We start from the raw sequence: 24,132 nt of genomic DNA on the forward strand, positions 1-24,132 counted from the left end.
AAAACTGTTTATTACACATATTCAAAAAATTAAGTCCATACCTATTAATAGACATCAAGTAACATTTATTAAGCTTTGTCTACTTGAAGTTTTACACCCATTTCTCACTGTCATAACTGCCTCTGGGAAGCAGGAGGATGAAGCAGCGAGAGAAGTCCAGGTGACGTAAGGGGGAGCCAGGTTAAATCTCAGTCTTGAGCCTTTGATTATAAATCCTGTGCTTTACTAAGTACAACTGCTTATCTTTCAAATTGTAACCTTTTTTGGGGAAGCTACCTTATTGATGAGATTCAATTCATGTATCATATAGTTACAACTGTACAACTCAGCCCTCCAAGGCTGCACTTGGGGCAAAGTTAAAAAAATAAATGGGGCAGCGCCTGTGGCTCAAAGGGGTAGGGCGCTGGCCCCATATGCCAGAGGTGGTGGGTTCAAACCCAGCCCCGGCCAAAAACTGCAAAAAAATAAAATGTACAACTCAGTGATGCAGCCATCAACACAATTCTAAAACATTTTCATCACCTCAAAAAGAATACTCGGCTGGGCGCCTGTGGCTCAAGCAGCTAAGGCGCCAGCCACATACACCTAAGGTGGCGGGTTCATATCCCCAGCCTGGGCCCGCCAAACAACAATGATGGCTGCAACCAAAAAAAAACGGCCGGGCGTTGTGGTGGGCACCTGTTGTCCCAGCTACTTGGGAGGCTGAGGCAGGAGACTCGCTTGAGCCCAGGAGTTGGAGGTTGCTGTGAGCTGTGATGCCACGGCACTCTACCTAGGGGGATAGCTTAAGGCTCCGTCTAAAAAAAAAAAGAATACTCACACCCATTAGTAGTCAGTCTTTTTCCCTCCCCAAAACCCACCCAGCCCTGGGCAGCTGCTAACCACTAATCTTGCCATCTCTGTAGATTTGCTATTCTAGACATTTCTTATAAATGGTATTATAACCATTTCTTAAACAGAATACGTTGTTGCTTTCACCTATAAAATTTATAGTAATTCAAATATGTAATAACCATGTTTATTCTGAAACAAATAGAATACAGTAAACATTTTTATCTATTTATCTAAGACAGCAATAAATTCTCTAACACATTTTGTTTTCCAAGACACATAACTGATGATAGGTGATGTTTAAATGCTGTTAAGGAATATATTCTGGAATAGCTCTTAAATTACTTCTCTTATACCCAAACTGATACAGACTAGTTTTGTCAAATCCCTTCACTATCTCTCATCTCTACTCCATATTTTTCTTTTTAAAAATGTCTAGAATAAGTTGATCTAGGACTTCTGGGGAATTAAAATAGGCAATGACTATTGAGGAGGCTGTACAGAGTATGATCAACTGTATTCTGCAGCAGAACTACTGAGAGGAGTTATGTGGCCCTGATGATAAGCACCAAATACTGTGAAATTAATTTTAGTTACTGTATGAGCTTCCATTACAGATCCCTGAACCTCACCTACACAGGGTCAACAAAGGCAGAGGCCACAGCACATGGTCATGTGCAATTATCTCACCCAACCCTCACACAGGCCTTATTTTTTCTATTTGTGATGTGTGTGTGATTTTAGTCTACAAACTTCTCTAAGAATTCCAACATATGTTACATAATGAATCTCTTCAATTTCAGATTGATAGATCCTCAGACCCAAGTTTCAAGAGCCAGTGTAAGTACCTCAACAGGTTAATGTTAGTGATTCCTTAATATCTCCCTTACACACGGACACTCTTATTATAAAGATTTGCCAAATGACTGTCACTAATACTTTTTCTCATGACTTTTGCATGAAGAATAATTTTGTCAGTTGTCGAAATTAATTGTCAATAATTTTGTCATACAATTCTAGTTATTGTACGATCTAGTCCCTTTTTTCCCTCTTCTTTCAGTTCGAACTTACAAGCATCACACAATTTGCTGCTCATCAAGAAAACAAGAGGCTGGTTGGATTTGTCACCCGTGTTCCTGAATCCACAGGAGAAGAGTCTCTGAGCACATACATTTTTGAAAGCAACTCAGAAGGCGAAAAGGTCTTGTTTTTTTTCATATTAAGATCCCACAGTAGGATGTCCATTTTTAAAGAGTTTTTTTGGCACTGTCCCCCTGGATATTCAGTTGAACATTCTGCCTATCCCTGTCCATTATCTCTATCCAGGAATTCAGATGATGCCTCTAGGAAAGAAAACTAACAGAACTAAGATTTCCCCATGGAAAAATATGTATCAACCAGAATAGAATGAATGAGAAGTATTTTATTGGCAAGCCGTAATTGTTTAGACAGACCAGGAACTGAAAGCATTTCCCCCCAAATCTGTTCTTTAAAAAAAAAAATTAAAGTGAAAGTTACAAAGGAGAATTACTAGTCTCAAAGAGCAAACCAAGGAAGACAATATGAGAAAACTGCAACTAAGCTGGGTTTTGTTTAATACATCTTTGTGACTACATCTCCTACTTAGAATTCATGAAAATTTACCCTTCTTTCAATAAGTATCTGCTACTGTGTATATAAACATGCAGTGGCTAAATACAGTTAAGGGGGAAAATATCTTACTAAGAATTTTAAACACTGGCATAACTTAGGTTTTCACTTACCTGGGATATTTTTTGTATGGCCTAAGTTGGCAACAGGTCAGGACAGTTGATGCGAATGCTATAAGGCCCATGGAATAAGTCTTTTGTGGCCAGGTCCTGTGCACCCGTGTGGGTATGGGCAGCAGCCTCCCTGCACTACCGTCATTTCTGTAAGATGTTTATCCATTTCTACCTTCGCCAAACACTGCCTTTCTTGTCTTTCACAGATATGTTATGCTATTAATTTGGGAAAAGAAATTATTGAGGTTCAAAAGGTAAGGAACATTCTAGTGCTGGTTTAACAGCCACTCAGAAGACATCTATATATATGCTAAGATTTCTCTTAAACAGAAGAGTGATGCTCACTGGGAAGTATGGCCAAGTTTGGGGTTTCCGCTTAAGCATGCTAATCCCAAGAGGTTTTTTTATCATGTTGTTCCACGTTCACTGGTAACACAAGGGGACTTTTTAACATCACTACTGCAGCTCTTCTCTTGCCTTATCATTTTCTTGCTTGTGCACTAGTTGGCTAGGGTTCCTTTCTTAATAAGATGGCAAAAACTTAAGTATGCACCAGGTACTCTAAGCCCTTCTCCCCAGAATATGAGGATAGGCCCAGCCGCACTGATGGACATCACGTGGGAGCTTATTAGAAGCAAAGACTCTGAGACCTTCTCGTTTTTTAGCAGCTTATAATCCATCAGTACAATTTTGAGAGCCTAGTTTGTATAAGAAAAACTCTGAAATTATGGTAGTGAACAAGATAGGTAACAGTTGCTGCTCCAAGGGGACTTCTAGTTCAGCACTGTCTAGTAAAACTTTGTCTAATAATGGAAGTGATCTCTACTGGGGCCATTTAACGTACAGATGAAGCTGATAAGGCAGAGGAACTGGATTTTTAAATTTAATTTTAATTTAAATAGTAATATAGCTAATGGCTACCATATTTGCACAGTTCAGTCTGTTGAGGTCAGGAAGACCAAGGACTGAGACCAAAATATATGAAATAATGGTAAGCACTGCACATTGGCATTTAATGGTATATGTAGACTTTTTCTATAAAGGGCCTTTACCTTTTAGGCTCAGATATCTGTTAGCTACTCAAACTCTGCTGTTATAAAGCAGCCGTGGGAAGTATGTGAATGATGGGCACAGCTGTGTTCCAACAAAACTTATAAAAACAAGTGGTGCACCAAATGGCTATTAGTTTTCCAATTCCTAGTATACATTAAAAGATGGAAAAAGAATGGGATTTAAAGATACAAGACAAGTTTGGCAAGAAAGTTCCTGTCGGGGCTGTTGGGGAAGATGATTATGATGAATTGGATACGTAGATGGTATTTTGGCTGAAACAACTCAGTCCAGATTCTAGAAGCAATGTGCCTGAGTTTTTTCAGAGAAGCAGAGATCCAACTTAAAGGCACACATGGGCAAGAGTCAGAACATATTTTGAAAGCTAAGCCAAAGAGGTTTAAGTGCATCTTAAGCTTTTTCTTTTTTCCTCTTCAACTCTCATAACTTCAGGATCCAGAAGCATTGGCTCAGTTAATGCTGTCCATACCACTAACCAGTGATGGAAAATATGTACTGTTAAACGATGAACCAGAGGACAATGATGGAAATCCCAGTGAAAACAGAGGCGCAGAATCTGAAGCATAACTCACTTGCGCCTGTGAGGGAAGAGGACACAGGAAGGGGAGCTACCTCCTAAGGGTTTTCAACTTCTCTGACATACAGGGACACTGACACAGAATGCTGACAATCGTTTGTGGAATGTACTTTTGAAGTCCTGATACTGAGACTTGGGAGGGAAACAAGTGAGGAATGGTTGACAACATTACTACCCATCTCCAAATGTTATTTTAGGTGCTTTGTGGTAAGTCCTTTTCTTAGATCGCATTGTTCAGCACTCAGAAAGGTATGGAAAATGCATTGTTCACTTTATTTGAATGTCATCTCTTTTCTTCCAGTATCCTTTTTTAAAAATGGCAACAGCCTAGATTTTCACTTTGATAAACACTAAATATTTCCTATTAATATAATCTATTTTTATATTTCCCTTAATGAGCTTTAAGTGCCTGTCATTCTGAAAAGTATTTATAATCCAGCTCATGATTAGGTCTCATAATTGGACCTAACAGCATCATTTTGTGCAGTTAGGTGACAAGCACTACTTTGAAGCCCGAGCACTAGTACAGATGCAGGTCTAGTTTTGGTAACTGTTCCAGGTGCCATGCAATAAAAAGCTGATAAATACCACAAAAGATGGTTTACAGTGGCGCCTTACTGGCCCAGCATTCTGAAGCTTAGGGTCCTCCTAGATATGAGGAGTTTTAGAGGTGGGACAGGGTGCAGCTCTACCAGTTCCTATTTCTTCTGCTGAGCCAGAACCTCCTCAAAGAAGGGACCAGTTAATTTTAAAACTCACTTGAAGCACAACTGGTTATAGGGCTTGGGATGAAGTTCCTATTTCTACCCTGACACTGTTGGTTTCTAGCACCCCAGCCCACTCTTCCATCCCTCTTACCTAATAAAGATCTTGAATTGGTACAGTATGTTTAAATGTAACCAAGCTCAACAGACTCATTATCTTTTTAATAAATTAACCTAGTAATAAAAATTATTATGTTTCTTTTGCCTGTTGTGGTTATTTCCTAGAACATCCCTGGAAGAAAACTAAAGTCAGTTCTATAGTGTTAGCAGTTTAATAAAAATCCTAGAGCATGGTAACATCTCAGAAGAGGGGCTATACTAATAAAAGATACCTCTATTCCATGATGTGATCCCATTGCCAAAATTTTTTAAGTGTTTCTTTTAAAAATTAAGTAGATTAATAAAACAACTTTTGCAACCCAAAATTAGGTTAATGTCACATTAATAAAACAACTTTTGCAACCCAAAATTAGGTTAATGTCACAGGGTCCATTTGAAAAATCCACTCCTATAGTTTTTATACCATCAGAGACACAGCAGCTGTCTAACCCTGTATGAGATTAGACACCATGACATTATTAGTTTTGGTATTCACTAATGCCTTACAACTGAAACACTGTTAAGGGACAATGCGGCAGACACAAAGCATGCAAATCATGAGGAAAAGAGACAAAAATTCAGTATATTCAAACTTTACCAAAAACACCACAGAGAATGAAAACACAAAGTACCAGCAAGCATGTGAGATGAGTAGTGTCTAGAATATATAAAATATTCCTACAAATAAAAAAATTAAACATAAACAGTCATAAAGGCATTTAGCAGATTACAAAATGCAAAAAGCTTATGAACAAGTATGTCTCATACAGTAATCAGGAAAATGCAAATTAAAACCACAAATATTTTATATTTGCCAGACTGCAAAAATTCAGCTATGGGAAAGAATGGAGCAATGGGGAATCTCTTCCACTGCGGGGATGACAGAATAATCTGGCCTTTTATTTAGAAAACTTGAAAGTGAAGCTGCCCTATCACCTAGCAGTTCACCTGTGGGTACACACCCTAGAGCAGTGGTTCTCAACCTTCCTAATGCCACAGCCCTTTACTACAGTTCCTGTGGGTTGAGACCCACAGGTTGAGAACAATTGCCCTAGAGAAACCCAAACTTACATACCCAGGGATGCATACAGTAACAAATCAGCAGTATTGTTCAGAGTATCCCAAATGTGAAGATAAGCAAAATGTTATCAATAGAATATGTAAAATAGCTGTATTCACAGAATAGGACACTACAGAAGTAAAAATAAACTACAGCTGTATCAACATGGATGAATTTAAATAAATACCGAGTTAACGTCATAGAAGAACACAATAAAATCCCATGTATCTTAAATTTAAAAACATTGAAAACACAACCTTTTCATTTAGGAAAATATAGATGGGCTGTAAAACTAGAGCAGAGCAAGGGGATGGTTGCCAGCAAAGCCCCAAGTGCTTTCCTCTTGGGGAGAAACTACAGGAGCTTCTAAGGTGGGAGGAGCAGGCTCATTCCTAACTGATGTGGTAGCTTCCCAGTTCTTTACTGTCATTGTTTAAATAGTACATACATATTATAAACTCTTGCATGCATTGTTACTTTTAAATTTTTGTTTTAGAAATAATCGGTGACACGTGAAATGTATATTAAAGTACTCTGAAAATTAACAAGTGCCATGCAAATGACAATGAGGGTAGGAAACGGGACCTTTTTAGAAGCCAGCCAACTTCACCAATTCCCACTTCCCAGTGTTCCTTTAGCCACCACGTACCTGTCAGATTACCTTTTTCAGAGAAGAGCAGGGCCTTCTTACCTCAGCCACTTAACAAGGGTAGTTGTTAAGAGACCCACTCAAAATACTTTATTTTCAAACTTTCCACCTAAGAGAGTAACAACAGTAACAATAATATACACCAAGTATATTTCTACCTATGAAAGTAGAATAATAAGCTATATAATAGCTACTTTATATAGCAGTTATATGAGCTCAGAAAATTAAGTTCTATAACTCATCCTAGAGGAAGAGCTACATAACTCACTGATGTGGTCACTGATGTACTCGCATGTTTTCTAGGTTGAGTTTGTGAACTTAATTGTCACACCTTGTATTACAACAGCTGATTGCTATGCTAGAGAAAGAGTTCCAACATTGCTTGGAATGGTGGACTAGGTGCTGGCGTTGGTGCATAAAGTGACCATAATCTGCTTTAAAAAAGCAAATCAGAATTTAAGTTAGTCTGGATCTAAATCAGTCTGGTCTAGACACTATGTGCTATATACACGAACTCAAAAGAATACCAGAGACAAAGCAACCTCCAAATGTTTCTCAATACGTTAAGCTTTGAAGACTTAAAGTTGATATTCAGTAGTAATACCAACTTAAAGTGTATCCTTAATGCCTTAACTTTTGTGCATATCCTGAAAAGATTAAATACTTTAATATTAATTTGATATATATAGATGCATCTGGGTATAAAAATTTTAATTCTCTCCCCTTTAATTAAAAGGAGAAAATTACAGAAGAACACTTCACTACACACAGATCTTACATTTATTATAGAATGTGTTTATAGTCCCTAAAGATCCCAGAATTACGGCATCAGATCTGCATGGACTATAAGCTAAATCTCCGGTACATTCCTGAGATGGGAACTAGAGGTAGCAGGTTAACTAGGTGGTACAGAGCCAGACTACTGAAACAGAGGAAAACACTGATTTACTTACCAACTTTTCTTCCTATGCACTACATATGGGGCTTACTTGTATGTAAACTGCAAACTTCACCACCACCATCTGAGTTCACTGCGTAGTCCTAAAACTACTTAATCTCTACTTACCAAGTCTTCCAGATTCCATTTTTAATATTTCTAATTCTTGACAACCTATTAAATTATTCCTAACATCTAAAAGTCTCTGTTTTAAAAATCTGTAGCATTAAAACTTCTCTAAGAAAAGGAATACTATAAGTCTGAAATGTTTGCAATGTCAAACAAAATTATGTTAAAATCATTAAAATCCATTAATGCCTGCCTACCCTTTACATTTAGCAAATCTAGCATGAAAGAGTAAGATGATTTATGCCAATATTTCATCTTTTCCAGAATCTTGAAAATTTACTATCTCAGGAAAAAAAGGAAAAGCAGTGCAGTTGCTAGCATCACTACTCTTGATCTCTGGGGCCAATATTAAGTAAAATAAAGGTGACTTGAACATAAGCAATCTGAGAACTCAGCTACTAAGTGACTGATGGGCAGGTGGCCTATACTGCAAGAATACAGGGGATGGCGCAGGATGACTCAAAATTTCATTATGTTACCCCATATGGCATGTAATACAAAACTTTAGAATTATGTACAGGATTTCCCATTTAATATTTGCAGGTCACAGCTGACTGCAGGTAAGTAAAACTGTAGAAAGTGAAACTAGATGAGGGGGGACTATTGTATTATTTCTGCTGTACTCAAGTTTGTAAATAGCACTTTATAGAGGGTGCCAAAAAATGTATCACATTTTAGAAAAGGAAAAAGTATTAAATTTGTAACACTGAAGTCATGTTTGACTTCTGCAATTACAAGAGGCGCTCAGTGTGACCTGTATTTACCTTTTGTTATCAATATGTATTTACAATTTTAATATGGTTATACTGTTTCTTAAAATGTGGGTAAAGCACCCTCTGTAGTTATTTCTAATATTGTAAACACTGCATACCAATGAGCCTCTTCCAGGATTATGACTTAAAATCACTTCATGCCAAATCTTTTTAGTTGAAAACAGCAAGCTATGGAACAAGAAGATATAAAGATAACATCTTTCTTTCACCTGGGATACACAGAGGAGCCAATCTCAATTTTATCCTTGAAATATTTTGCCTACACATAGTCAAGCATTTTTTAAGAAGAGATTTCATACATTTTGTTCAATTAAAGGGGACTCCAAAAAGTAATGTTAAAACATTCAATTTAAAACATAAACATCCAAGGGAAGGAAAATTTTGAAATTATATTTATTAATGTTTTATTACACATATTGTATTCTCTCCGAACTGGGGGGAGGGGAAAGCCCCACTCAGGTGAGGTAACAAACTTGCCATCTTTTACAAAATTTCATTAGAACTGACAATGTTATGGTTAGTCCTTAATTCCTGAGAATTTGAACATCATTAAGTTTTCTGTGAACTTAACAACAAATGTTTACAATTTTTAAATATGTTTGAAAAAAATAAAAATATCAACATTAATATGTTAGCAAGGAAAACCATCATCCAAATGTATGTCTGAACTTAGGAATATACTGAAGCCCTGTTGCTCTGCAGTTTAATGCCATTTAAGTACCTAATCATTTCTAAGATCTGATTTCAAAAATATGAATTTATAACTTATCCAGACTGCAGTGATATTATTTTGAACTAACGGCAAAATAATCATCCATCACTCTCTTCTCAATTCTAGATATCCAGGGAGTCAGCATGTGATTATCTAGTACTGATAAATAATTTACATATGTGGGGACAATGAACAGAAACATTCGATTCTCTTTTAATCACAATTTCTACCCCTATTAAAGCAGATTTCAGGGAAGTTAGAAAAACAGAGAAAACAATGCTGTTGCTATGAAATAGTGACTAATTTGATATAATCAAATGCAAGATCATTAATATAAACATTTACAATAATGAAAATATAAATTATTAATTATGCAGCATGCTTTAGGGCCATTTCTACAGTTAGTATGAATTACAAATATTAATTGCCTTTAATCCATTCATTGTCCCTAAGTCTGTAAGCCATGTTTACATAATAAACAAAAAACATTTCCTACATATTCTGCTTCTTCTGACTTTTAACAGTGAAAGTTTATCACAGGCTGGGAAAGTTACCCTGACTCTAACCAACAAGGAGAGACAGGGGATTCTATACCCATTCCAAAAGCAGAATGGAAGAACGATGTTAGAATTACTAGTAGGATTTATCCAAAGAACAATTTAGTAGGCAAGTGCAATAGAAAAATCAAGCATTTCCCAAAATGATGTTTGTATTAGAGTTCAAGTTTTAAACTCTTGTATTCATTGTAAAGGTATCATTTTATTATATTTTTTGAAAGACTATTTAATAACCAACATACCTTTACAAAAATAAAGCTAACGGCTTGCTAGGAGCTAACTTTACTCAAAATTTTTCTGTTCTTTTTTAAATCAGTAAGTGATTGATATTATAAGAGTTTAATTCTCACAGTGGTAATTTTTTTTAAAGCCTGAATAGTACAATTATTATTTAATCTGATGTCTTAAATTATACTTGATACAAAGAAAAAGTCTGCCCAAACCATCACCAAGATTTTAGTTCAACCTAATGTAGAAGAAACCTGAGTTTGGATGTAGAAATAATTCTTGGTTTTTTTGTTTTTTTTTCTGGTATCATGTAGTCCCTTCAACCAACCAGAAAAGAAATGGAGCTTCAAACAGGACTCTATGGCTTTATCAGAATTTTGAGTATTAAGTAATTTTAAATTTAAAGCAGTTGTTGGAGGTTAAATGTTCTCAAAGCAATGTAAACTAGTTATAGAATGTCTTATCAAAGACATCAGCAGCTCTTGTGAGTCACGTGAAATTAACAGTGAGTAAATGATCATCAGTTATACTGTACACAAAGGGTACGGCACACCTGTGTCTCACATGTAGTATCAAAGCCATCTTCATATATTCTTTTTGTAAGAATATTGATACATATGCTTCATAAATCTCAAGCTCAATTCCTTTCTTAAGCACATATTTACTGGCTATATATGGTATATGCACTGAATTTCCAAAGACTTGAGATAAACAGGAATCAAAGACCTATGCAAATAAAAATTACCACCACTCATGTCAATTACAAGAGAGCTGAGGTGATAGTTTACAAATCTGGATTTCTCCTTCTATTAAGTTCACGTCAAATAACTGTTCATAGAAATGCCCCCTAGTCTAAAGTCCAGGCATAAACTGAATTTATAACCTCATTCTCAACTGTTGAAAAGTAGAGCCTTTAGAAATAGAATGGACTTAACTTTAGAGCACTGCCTTAAAGAGTTGCAATATCTAAGTACATACATATATTCCAGAGATGTGACCCAGGAAAGAATTCATCAACAGCTTATGAAACCCATTTCACTGACGAAAGTTTTAATCACAATTCTGATGACTTCATGTAGGCACAGCATACCATCAGCATCATTTCACAACAGGATCAGCAGATGCAGTGCTGTCAGACAGGTCTCCATTGCTTGTTTTAGTTTCTTCTGGAAGCATGAGTGAAAATAACAATGAACACTTATGTTCATTTTTAAAAAATAAATTAAGAAATAAATAAAATTTGAGAACTATATTGATAAATTCCAAATGCCTGCTGCCTGCCCCATGACAGTTCCTCCAGCTAGGCCAAGAAATCATTATAATAATACATCGCCATTACTGACAGCAACATGGCTTCAAATTCACATATCAAAATCGTCCAGAATGACAAAATTATGACTTAATAAAAAATAATTTTAAAAAAATTGTCCAAAATGAACAACTTTCCATTTTGTATTTGTAACTTATCACAATAAATTATAGTACATGTATATATTTTTTTAATAATGTATTTTTAAAATATTTTTAAAGCAACTCTTTGTTTGCGATAAAATGAGTTCTTAGTTTTTTGTGCAAAATGTCACATGCACATATTTCATTAACAAAGACTATTTGACCGATGTATTCAGCAACTCTGATTATATCTCCAAGCAATACTGAACTGAAATAGTGTCTTAAAATTAAGAGTGACCCAGACATGTGAGTGATATACATCAACTCAAATCCTAGAGAGTTCCTTAAGATGAACTGACCAAAGCAAGGAGTCCCATGGCCATGACGCAGAAGGGTTATTTTGTTTCAGTGCTTTAGGCCTTGAAGGAAATGTGCAATCCACCTGCTGAGTATTCCCAGTACCTGGGCTGGAGTCAGGTTCTGGGAATATGAAATGTCTGAGCAGAATGTAATAACTGAGTTTCTTCACAATTTAGAGCATATTGCCTTAAATTCTTCCAAACGGCTTTGCTAATCTATCTTAGTCTTGATAATGAACCCAAATGTAATATGTGCAAATTTCTATTTAATAAATACTGAGTATCCTCCAGTTAATAGCCTGAAACCATTTTTCAAGTATATGTCTGGATATGCTCCTAATATTAGTATGTAATTTATGCGACTTGTCAAGGAATAAAGTAGTTCATATAAGTGGTCTACCTAAATAGTGACCACTACTACTCCATGTTTTAAAAAAATTATTATTTTAAATTTGACATGAAATAGGATTAATAAAAGTTTATGAAAATTATATGAAATAGAAGTTTAAAAAGGAGAGCAAACACGAAAACTAGAAGGGTACCTAGTTTGATCATCCAGGCAAAGAAAAAAACGTAAGTTACAGAATTCCTATGATAGAAAAGGGAAACATCTCTTTGTCAGGGAAGATGACTATTCCTAAACTTCAAATCTGAGAGCAACATGTCATAAGAACAGTAAGTACAAAACACTGAGCAATGCTTAAATGTATAAATTCTTTCTCACCATCCCATGTAGAAACACGATGTACAGACTTTTTCCTTAATGACTCAAGTTCACCAAATTGTCAGTTTTTGTACCTAAGTTGTGCTGACTCTACAAAGCCTGAACATGGAGAATAGCAGGACACTCTTTACTATGACAATAAATAGCACCTACAGTTTTATGCCTCTTTCAACAGCTGTCTCATCACATTCAGTCAATATCCAGTCCTTAGCAGCTCAGCCTGCAGCAGTATCTAGCCATTCTACTCTAATTTACTCCTTCTAACATGATACAGGTGGAGCCATGAAAGAAGAAAAACTAAGCTTGTTAAATTTTATTTAAATTTAGAGAAGATGAAATCAAGTAAGAGTTTACACAGGAAGAAATACATAAATTTCTTCTCAGGATCATACAAAATCTCTATAAGCTTCACTTTTATAAAAGACTTATTTCTAGGTCTGTATTATTTTCTAAAAGAACAAAGAAGCTCAAGTCTGACCAGATAAAAGGGAACATTAGTGTAGACTACTAAACAGATTTACTGGTTTTTTTCATATTTCAGTCACTGACCTTTCTCTTTCTTCTCTTGGTTTTCTTCAGCCGCAGTCTTGTCTGCTCTGAAGAAAATTCTTGCACTGCTCAGTGAGAAATATAGCAACTCAAATTCCTAAAAAGATTTGAAATAAAAGCTGAAGGTGCTTATAGAAAAATATAAAAAAATTTATGTTGCAATGTCTCTTTGTTATTCCAGTGCAAATCACAAACACAGAAATTGAACTAAGTAACCCATCTGTTTTTAAGTTCTAAGTCAAACGGCTTCCAAATACCATCCAGTCTAAAATGTACGCTTTTTATCATTATTCATATTGTCAAACGGGGGATTTCCTTATGCTTTCTGTTTTGCAGATATTAAAAAGTAACTGGTATCAAAAAGTCAGTCAAAGGGGACTCGACTCTTATGCTTACCCACCTGTAGATAGACATCCAGTCGCTTCTGGGTGAGATTCATGGTTTGCAGCAGTTTCTCATCTTGACTAGTTGACTGCACATTCTGTTGCTTAGCAACTGCCCTTATCTCCTTCAGGTATTTTTCTCTAACAGATTGGAACCAGTGAAGTGAGTCAAACTCCTGGTACTGATCCAAAAGCTTTAGAATGTAAGCCACACCTATAGTCATTAGCAAAATTAAAATTACAGTGAGTACAGAAGTTGTATTCTAGTTCTTCAATACTTCTTTGTTATAAGCTAACTTTTAAATTAGTCCTCCCTCAAATTACATTCTACGGCGTGAATGAAGAATAAGTTTAGCAAAGTGGCTTAATTCTTCTTTTTAAAAAAAAAAAAAAAAAGATGAATAAAAAACTGAAGACGAACCAATTAAGAAGGAAATATGTTACATGGCCATATAAATCACCTGGAGAATCATACAGCTTTAAGGGTGAAGATAAAAATTTCTACTGCTACCAAAAAAAAAAAAAAAAAAAACAGCTACAAGGAAACCAGGGAAATTCTGTAATATAAATAAATGTATTAGGTCAAGCTAGACAGGTGATAAGCAATACCAGGAAGGCATTAAATGACGGTTATATAAATGATGAAAAAGAAGTACTGCAATCACATAGCCTAGCTAAAAGAAACAATAAATGCTACTCATGAAAAACAAATCTATAAGGAGCATACGGACCTATTTGCAGGCAACTATTTCTATGAATCCATTATAAGGTGAACATAAAATTAATGGAAAAACAATTCCACTAAGCTTACCCATGGCGAAGCCATCATCAGTAAAGGCAGCCCCAATTTTATTTTTTTTATTCAATTTCTCCTTGCAACTAATGGAATGCTCTACAAAGTTGAGGGTCTAAAAAAAGGCAACAAGATATCAGAGAAAGAATTAAGAAATGTAGTTCCTAAAACAGACATTTCAAAAATTACAAATAGAATCTCTTCTAGGTTCTTGTCCTTTTGATCTGAAACATGTCTCAGATACTTTCCTGGTGAGGACATAATCTGTACAATCATCTCTTAATGGCTCTTCTTTCCAATACCTTTAGATAAGAGCACTGACCGAAACAGAGTCCCTTGTATATGGTTTGTCATTAAACATTACACACATTTTAGAAATAAGGACACTGAGGCTCATAAGAGTTAGTATCTTACCCAAAGTCATGGAATGCTCAATGAATGCTGGAGTCAGAAAAGTGGGCCTGCATTATTTCAAAGTCCTCTTACACACCTGCAAAATAGTCCTTATTTCCAACCAGCCGATTCATCCTAACATACTAACTCTTATTGTGTGCTTGGTTAATAAGGATAAGGAATCCTTTGGCTAAAGCGTGAATTCCTCAAAACAATACTACTCTTGAAAATGCAGCTCTTCCAAAATACCTTATCGAATCATATCCTTACTAAACAAAGTTTTACTGATGCTTACTAAATACTAGGCATCACTAAGTACTTAAGGTGAAAAAAAATTACTATCCAGAGTTCACACTCTAGAGCAGTGGTTCTCAACCTGTGGGTCACAAACTGTATAAAAGGGCTGCGGCAGTAAGAAGGTTGAGAACGACTGCTCTAGAGCAACACTGCTGGCAGTGACAGAAATGCTGTGTATCTGCAGTTTTGGTATAGTAAGCCACTAGTCACATGTGGCCAATGAGAACTTAAAATCAGGCTAGCATTACTAAGGAATTAAACTTTTAATATTATAAAATGTTTATTTATTTAAGTAGCTACACATAACTACACATGGAGAGCCAAGCTCTAGAGCAGTAAAGAGAGAAATGTCTAAAATTCTGATACAGTGTAACAAATACTTTAACAGACTACATTGGAAACAAAATATCAAGGTTCACCTTTTTGCCTGTGAAACTTATTTAGCAGGTAATCAACTCAAGCACAAGAATAGTATCCCATACTTCTCTGCAGTGGTCTTAATCCACTTTGTTTTCTCCATCACTGTATGAACTCTGACGTCTATGCTGTACAAGTCTAGGCCTCGTCCCTAAGCTCACCACTGGTTTCACCATTTACTACGGTTTGAATACACTTGCCCTTCAGATTAAAGAAATATAGTGAGAAGTCACTCTATGTTAACTACAGTATAACCAAGTAAGGACACTAACGTCTAGTCTTGACATTATCTTAAGATGCAAAGATGCTTATACAGACATCTTTGCAACTTTATTACATAGTGGTAATATAGAATTAACAATAAATGGATAAAAGAAACAGAACTTTTGTGTAAAAAAAAAACTTTATAATCTATTACATATTTTCAATAGGTAATAATGGTTTGATAAATGTATTAACAATTCAAGTAATAATATAGAAAGCTATTATTCTTGATCCAAGTTAGATGTAATAAAAATCTAACTTGGTGATATTCAGATTTTAGAGCTATCCTTTTTTTTTTCTGAGCAGAGCCTCAAGCTGTTTCCCTGAGTAGAGTGCTGTGGCCACACAGCTCACAGCAACCTCCAACTCTTGAGCTCAAGTGATTCTCCTGCCTCTGCCTCCCAAGCAGCTGGGACTACAGGTGCCCGCCACAATACCTGGCTATTTTTTGGTTGCAGCCGTCATTGTTGTTTGGCCAGCCTGGGCTGGATTCGAACCCGCCAGCTCAGGTGTATGTGGCTGGCACCTTAGCCACTTAAGCCATAGGCGCTGAGCCTAGAGCTATCCATTTACAATTTTTTTCCAAAACCTTAAGGGAAAAATAACTCATATTGCTAATATATACTTCTCTAAACCCTTCGTGCCATTTCCCCCAAATGAACAACTTTTTATAACACAATTTTTAGTAACAACCTATTTTTAGATGGCAACTATAAAATTAGAGAACAAATTATATACTGTAAGGAGAAAGCAATAAAACTTTAATTTACATGTTAGTATTTACCAGTGAATAGAGATGTTATCCTTGAACAATATCCTTTAAAAGATGTGTCAGAAAAAAGTCACTTTTTTACAGCTAACGTTAGTCTAAACTAGGCACTAAAAAAGACTGTAATTCCACCTAAAGAGTCTATGGTATATATCCAACGGAACACAGTCAAGCAATTTAAAAATTACTAGGGATTTCTCTGGCAGTTATTAACAAATAAGAATCAAATATAGCTCAGCAGCTAGGGTGCCAGCTACATACACTGAAGCTGGTAGGTTCAAACCCAGCCCAGGCCTGCCCAACAACAATGACAACTACAACCAAAAAAATAGCCGGGTGTTGTGGCAGGGACCTCTAGTCTCAGCTATTCAGGAGGCTGAGGCAAGAGAATTGCCTAAGCCCAGGAATTGGAGGTTGCTGTGACCTGTGACACTGTGGCACTCTACCAAGGGCGACATAATGAAACTGTCTCAAAAAAAAAAAACAAAAAAACTATCTTAAGTATAAATGTCTGTCAACATAGCTATTAAGTAAAAATTCTAACATTCACTGAGATTACACTAAGCTTTAACTACAACCAGAAAGTCAGTCATGTAGTCTCTGTGCATATTGTGTCATAAAGAAACCATATCTATTTATTAACACTTTTTAAAAAAAATTCATTTTAGGTTCTAAAAATACTCACCAGAGGGGGAACAATGATATAGAAATTTCGGAGATGTATGTTCTTTGGCCTTCGAAATTCTGGAGCAAAAACATCTACAAGCATTTTGAAATATTCTGTGCCTTCTGCAGAATTTCGTGTGTGATCACTCAGGACTGAATCCAAATGCCTAAAATCCAAAAAATACTTACTTGGATCCTTTCTCAAAAGGTGTGGCTTTTTAAAAATCCACCTTCTATTAAGTTAGGTAAGAGAACTCAAAAACCTAGAAACCTTATAAAACACTTCTAAGTAAATTTTTTTGGAGTTCAGAATAAATTCATTTTCTTATAGACAAAAAGTGATCAATATTAGTAAATTTAGCCCATAAAATATAACACGTAGAATATCTGGGGCTTAAAATAATAGAGTTCTGTATTTCTTCTTCCCACAATGAGACCAATAGAACCCTGTGTTCACTTAAGTAAATTCCTCATCTTAAATCTCTTCACTACATCTCTTAATTCTCCTTACCTCAACTTAATCTCTTAATTCTCCTCACCTCAACTTAAACCTGGCCCTCTTCCAAAAACTTAGCTTCTCTTTCCATCTTCCAAAACATTACCTGCTTTCTCTCCTGCATTCCTCATATATAGCTGCTACCACTTTCAAATTATTATTCTTTCCCCACTGCATGGTAGAAATCTGTCATTTGTCATTCACATGATACAGCTATACCCAACTACACCAATACTCCTTCCTGGAGGAGACATCTACTAACCTTTTAACCACTGCCTTAGGATAAGGATGCCTAGTCCAGTTCTCCATTATCCTACCTGGACAATCTACTCATTACATGACACAACTTGACTGCACCTGCCATGGCCTTTCCTTCACTTACCATCAACCAACAATTCCTCTGCATAAATCTGGACCATGTAATTAGCAGTCAGCTTTACCCTAGAGATTCTAAAAGACAATATCCCACTCTCAGTTCAACTGCTTCAAAATAACAGAACCTCTGTAAGGTGACCACCCATGGGACTGCAATGAACTGCTCAACATATGGAGGTGGTCAACATAAGGAACTAGGCCTACTGTACTGATACATATATGAGGCCTCCATAGTTGACCACCACCTTAAATTGACTTAATTTCATAGACCAGACATGAACCCCATGTACATATCAGTACAACAGGCCTAGTTCCTTATGTTGACCATCTTGGTATATTGACCAGTTTGTTATAGTCCCTTGAGTGGTCAACTTACAGAAGTTCAACTATGTATTTTAAATGGTCAATTTTGGAGTGAATGATATCCTTTAACAAGAGATAAAGGTCCAATTTCTTCTTTTTATATACAAGCTATAAACTATTAATAATATTTTAATCATTTTCAGGCACATAACTTACTAACTTTCCACATGGCTTCTACAATCTGACAAAGAATTAAACTATCTAAAATGATATTCCAGAGCAAAGCTTCCGTAGTTAGTACCTCATTCTCATAAAAATGCACACACACACATCTTCCTGTATATTTTTAAAAATTTCAAGCCTATCACTTGAGCACATCTCAATTTGGACCAGCCACATTTCAGGTGCTCACAGCCACATGTGACTGTCACAGTGGACAGAACATCCTCCAACATCACTTCTTAGTGAGGTTGGAAAGGTCTTAGAATACTACAGTCTTAAGAAAACACACTAAGATTATGATCTGTGTAATAAAAAACACTGGCATATAAATATTACCTTTAGTATTTTCTTTAATGTTTTATATAACATAAACATGTTTTAAATCTCCAAATTTACATTATTCCAAAATTAAATTACCTTGCTGCTTTTAATGTTTCTTCTGCAAGACCTTCTTCTTTTACTAGCTCTTCAAAATTTACAATATCTTCAAGATCAGGCACAAATCTACAAAAGAATGACAGAAGGAATTTATTAGGCCAAGTAAAATACGCACAGTTGACACAGATATGTTAAGTGGTATTGCAAAACTTTAAAATTTTCAACTATGTACTTGGAAAGAACTTTGAATTCAGTAGTATTATTCATATCACCACTTTAGTTTCAAAGTGAATTTCAGATATGAAAAATCAAATAATCAGATTTTAATCCTTAAAATTATGCAACTTTATATTCATTCATAAACTATAACCTTAAAAGAAATAGATTTTCAAATTTCGTAGTCTTAAAATTAAAGGAAAAAAAGTCTAGCTAGCAGAATAGTCTCCATATTTTATCTCAAAATATTACCAATAAAAAAATCAATATTTTCTCTATAACATCACTCATAACATAGATTTAAATGACATAATTTTTTAAATGGCATAAACAAGGCAAAAATGATATTTGCATCCATACCTAATGGCATTGCTGCTACAATGAAGGCCACCAGATCTTATCATTCGTACATAGCCCATAGCATTACCTTAAAAACCACACACAAAAAAATCAGATATTTGTATAAATAACTATAAACTATAATAATCAGGAATACAGTTATATATAGTAGTCAGTTATAAAGTTTCTATTCCTAAGAACCAAAATAATCTGCTGTATTTCACTTCTGTTCTTATTCCATAAAAAGTAAAACTATTACTTATTTCTGCACTTAAAATATAAACATGCATACTCATTATGTATCTAAATTTGACTTTCATTTGATAAACTAAATTCATTAAATGCTAACTACATTAAAATGACCAAACTTTTAAAACTGCAGTATCAGTAGTTTCTTCACTTACTCACTCTCACACACACATACAGCCGGGATACCAAATTTCTTTATTTGATGCCTCTCAAATTTATATACAATCCTATACCTACATGTCTAAGAAGAATTTTAAATTTATTATGTCCTACTCAAACTCAAGCTCTTTATCCCTAATTCTGCCTCTCAGAAAGTGGCATTTCCATCCTTCCAGCTGCTCAGGCCAAATGCCATCAAGGCACCCTGACTCCTTCTTCTCACACTTTATATCCAATGGATAGGCAAATTATGTTGGCTCTCTTGAAAACCGCTTTTCATCACATTCATAGCTAAAGTTTCTCAAAACAAGAGAGTTCGGAAAACTCTGTTCCAGCCTCTAACTCCTCAAAACTGATAAGCAGACTCAAGCTTTTGTATTCACTACTGCCTGTGTCTGGTACTGTCCTGGATATGCACATGGCTCATTTCCTCACGTTATTTTAGATGCTGCTCCAACCTCACTGGACATCAACACCCAGCACTCATCACTAATACACTATGTATCTTTTTGTTTGTCTCCCCCCCATTGTAAGATCTCTGAGTACATGCTTGGTCTGTCTTTTTCACTGCTCCATCCCTAGAACCAACACAATGGCACATTGTAGGAATTCAATATATAAATGTGACTGCACTAAATTAAAGTTACTTGGGAGAAAAAACAGATAAAAAGGTAAGAAGCAGTTAGTACTTCATAATTATTATAGTAATAAGCATTTTAAATACATTGTCTTGCCTGACATTTTTAACCACCCTGTAAAACATCATCACTGAAACCATTTTAAGGCCTATCCCAATGTAAGACACAATTTTAAACTTTTTAAAATGTGTATCTTAGAAAAATCAAATATCTTAGCTCAGTGCCCATAGCACAGTGGTTAGGGTGCCAGATACTCTACGCCACATACACCAAGGGTGGCAGGTTCGAACCTGGCCCAGGCCAGCTAAACAACTGCCACAAAAAAAAAAAAAAACCAAAAAACAGCCAGGCATTGTGGCAGGTACATGTAGCCCCAGCTACTCAGGAGACTGAGGCAAGAGAATTGCTTAAGCCCATAAGTTTGAGGTTGCTGTTTTGCCTACGGAGGGCGACATAGTGAGACTTATTACTTGCTTTACCAATGTAAGAAGGTTAAAAATACAAAAAGAAAAAGAAAAATCAAGTATCTTATTTTCATTGTTTTCCTCCAAACTGTCAGACAAACATTTAGGTGATTAAAATGTGAAAGGCTAGTACTGAGCCTAACTGAGTGGTTAGAAACCAAACTACCTGGGTTCAAATCTGGACTCTGCCACTCATTAGCTATAAGACCTAAACCAAATTATGTATCTCTTCGTCTTTCAGTCTTATCTGTTAATTTAAGCTCAATAAGGGCAGAGACTTTGTTTACCATCATATATGCCACAGGCACCTAGAAATATTTGTTGTCCTAAATAAACACCTATGAAATGAAGGAATGGAAATAATATCTACTTCATAAGGGTTGTGGTTTCACATGAATCAAAACATGTAAAACACTAAGAACAGTCATGCCACATCAGTAAATGGTAGTTATTACCGCAACAAGTAGCTTATTAGTCAAAAAGACTTCTTCTCTGCTCTCAGGTCTGAGATTCTTTACTCCTTTTCTCAAGATACTTAACAGTCAAAAGCACATTACAGTGTTTTATGAGAAGAGATACAGAATTTACACTAAGAAGAGAAGAAAGAGTAAAATGCTAGATAGAACAAAGTGACAAAGATACTATTTCTCAGTAGTGGAACACATCCTGGTGATAATCAAGGTGATGTGGGCACACAAAGAATATTTTGGTCATATATTTTCATATGTATTAGGGGGCAAATGACTTGCATACTAAGGTCCATGATTTGACAATTATTATTTCTTAGGACAAAATTATACTTTCAAAAAATACAAAAACATGAAACAAATAATAGTACAGGCAGTATTCACACAATCTTGTGTGAATAAAGTTTAAGCAACACGGCTCTAAAAGGACTGCTCTTAATCTGAGGTCTGCAGATTCTAGCTTTAAGCATCTGGACGCTTATATAACAAAATGTTGTATACAAAATTACAAGCTGTGTGCACACATGACCACTATTTCTGAGTGAATTAACCCGTAGTTTTCATCAGATTCTCAAGGGTTAAAAACCACTGCTCCAGAAGTTCCCAATCTAATGTGAAATCAAATGTCTCCTTGAAGAAAGCAATCTTTATTTGACATTACTTCATATTATATGGTTTAAAATAAAAAATTTACAGATGAAATTCTCTATTGTTTTATCCTAACAGAAATTTCTAAAATGCAAACCAATCTATAAAAACCTTAACCTAGCTAGCATTCAGTGACTTTACTATAGGACTAAGTGCTTTCAACATCTGTCCCACTTGATAGCAAGGGCTATTTGTATTCCAGCACCCAGGAGAAAAGTTGCCATAATAGAATCACGGATGCTTAGTAAATCTGTTTGTTTACTGTGTTACCCAGACTATAGTGCTGTGGCATAATCTCAGCCCACCACAACCTCAAACTCCTGGGCTTAAACGATCCTTCTGCCTCAGCCTCCTGAGTTGCTGGGAGTACAGGCCCCCACCACCATACCCTGCTGTTGGCCAAGCTGGTTTCCAGCTCCTGGCTTTGAGCAATTCTCCCACCGTGGCTTCCCAAACTGCTAGGATTACAGGCATGAGCCAACACACCTAGCGCTTAGTAAAATGTTTGATACATGAATGAATCAATCTCAGGAGATATAACTTTCCCAAAATATAGTCACTAAGATTTTAATAACTACTTTACTGTGAAGAATATAAAACACCTCTGGACTTAGAACTAAATACTCCTGGTTTATATGCCAGCACTACTATTTATTTCTTTCTCTGTGTTTATTTTTTCTTTTTTAAAATAGTGATTACATGCCTATCTCACAACATGTTAATAGAGACGATATATACGAATGCTCAAATAAGTATAAAGTTTTATTAAACTATAATTATTTTTAAATGTAATTCTTGCTTTTAAAGCATAGCATATTATACTTCAAAAGACAAAGTTCTACTTATAAGGCAGAAGGATGATAAATTATATGCACAAGCAAAAGGGTATAACATAGAAAAATTATAACACTGAATATTTTATCTTTAAATAAACTTATATGTAACTTACTAACCTAAATATTAACTTTCCATGTAAATATTTATACCTTCCCATTTAGGCTACATATGACTTGAGAGAACCTTTTAGGGGCCCAAAACAGTGCCATGAAAAAGTAGGTAACCAGTAAGTACTTATTAATCATTAATATGATCTTTGAGATGAGTTTGTTATTAAATAACCATTTAACTTAATTTAAGAGGTTTTTATTTAACTTACAATAGCCTCCAGTCTATCAATTATTTCTGCACCAATTTTTTGGTAAGAAAATTACCCTAGTAGAACAAAGTCCAGCTCAGGCATTCACATAATAAGCCATTAGTTAGTGTAAGATAGTCAAGGTTTACGCTTTGAATTTGTACTTTATTTCCCCACATTTGTATAACAACTTACCAATTTGACTGATGAGCTGCCTGAACTGATCAAGATAGCTCTGTCCCTCTGGTGTTATTCCAAGTTTTCTGATGCCTCTATTGAATTTTTCTGCTCTATCAAAAGGATACTAGAAGAGATAATTTAAGACTACTTTTAATAAAGACATAACGTAGTAAAGCATAAAATGTCAACCAAAACAATCGTGCCAATACCACTAATTTTGTTATTTCACTGTACTTAAAAAAAAAAAAAAAAAGTCTAACAAAAAAAAATTGTAGGGGCCACGGTTGTGGCTCAAAGGGGTAGGGTGCTGGCCCCATATGCCAGAGGCGGTGGGTTCAAACCCAGCCCTAGCCAAAAAAAAAAACAAAAAACAAACAAACAAAAAAAATAACAACAACAAAAAATTGTAGGACAAAAACTACCAGTGTTCAAGATCAATATAAATTACTTTTTCTTTTTGACATGAGCTAAAGGGAACATTAATGTCACAAGCATAAACTCCCCACTATCATTATTAGTCTCCCAACATCCAACTACCCTATAGACAGAAAAAGAATCTAATTCCTCCCAGAAACATTTGTTCATAGATGTATGACCTACTTTCTATGGGTTGGATAGCTATTAGGAACTTATAAACACACTCCTTTCCAATGAGCAACATTAGCTGCGTCAAAATTTCTAGTTACCATCACCCAACAGCATAATTA

General features: G+C 35.4%; 2 protein-coding genes across 5 annotated transcripts in view; one reads left to right on the plus strand and one right to left on the minus strand.

Moving 5' to 3' along the window:
• APPL2 (adaptor protein, phosphotyrosine interacting with PH domain and leucine zipper 2) overlaps positions 1-5,205 on the plus strand; it is a 49,304-nt gene extending 44,099 nt beyond the window's left edge. Inside the window, exons 18-21 of one of the 2 annotated variants that reach the window (XM_003783284.2) lie at positions 1,635-1,671; positions 1,892-2,032; positions 2,801-2,848; positions 4,098-5,205. In XM_003783284.2, the coding sequence (XP_003783332.1) occupies positions 1,635-1,671; positions 1,892-2,032; positions 2,801-2,848; positions 4,098-4,232 (361 nt within the window). In that variant the 3' untranslated portion in view covers positions 4,233-5,205. The remainder of the gene's footprint in view (positions 1-1,634; positions 1,672-1,891; positions 2,033-2,800; positions 2,849-4,097) is intronic. The other variant, XM_023509353.1, reaches the window with a different exon arrangement.
• A 3,822-nt stretch (positions 5,206-9,027) lies between these two features.
• Positions 9,028-24,132, minus strand: part of WASHC4 (WASH complex subunit 4) — a 57,217-nt gene continuing 42,112 nt past the window's right edge. The window contains exons 26-33 of one of the 3 annotated variants that reach the window (XM_003783285.2): positions 23,441-23,549; positions 19,507-19,573; positions 18,970-19,056; positions 17,176-17,323; positions 14,369-14,465; positions 13,575-13,771; positions 13,175-13,271; positions 9,028-11,316 (exon numbers count right to left, since the gene is read on the minus strand). In XM_003783285.2, coding sequence (XP_003783333.1) covers positions 11,249-11,316; positions 13,175-13,271; positions 13,575-13,771; positions 14,369-14,465; positions 17,176-17,323; positions 18,970-19,056; positions 19,507-19,573; positions 23,441-23,549 — 870 coding nt within the window. In that variant the 3' untranslated portion in view covers positions 9,028-11,248. The remainder of the gene's footprint in view (positions 11,317-13,174; positions 13,272-13,574; positions 13,772-14,368; positions 14,466-17,175; positions 17,324-18,969; positions 19,057-19,506; positions 19,574-23,440; positions 23,550-24,132) is intronic. The other 2 variants (XM_012814170.2, XM_023509361.1) reach the window with 2 other exon arrangements.

The sequence above is a fragment of the Otolemur garnettii genome, unplaced genomic scaffold (genome assembly GCF_000181295.1).
Source record: "Otolemur garnettii isolate 467f Iridium unplaced genomic scaffold, OtoGar3 scaffold00007, whole genome shotgun sequence".
Classification (NCBI taxonomy): Eukaryota; Metazoa; Chordata; class Mammalia; order Primates; family Galagidae; genus Otolemur; species Otolemur garnettii.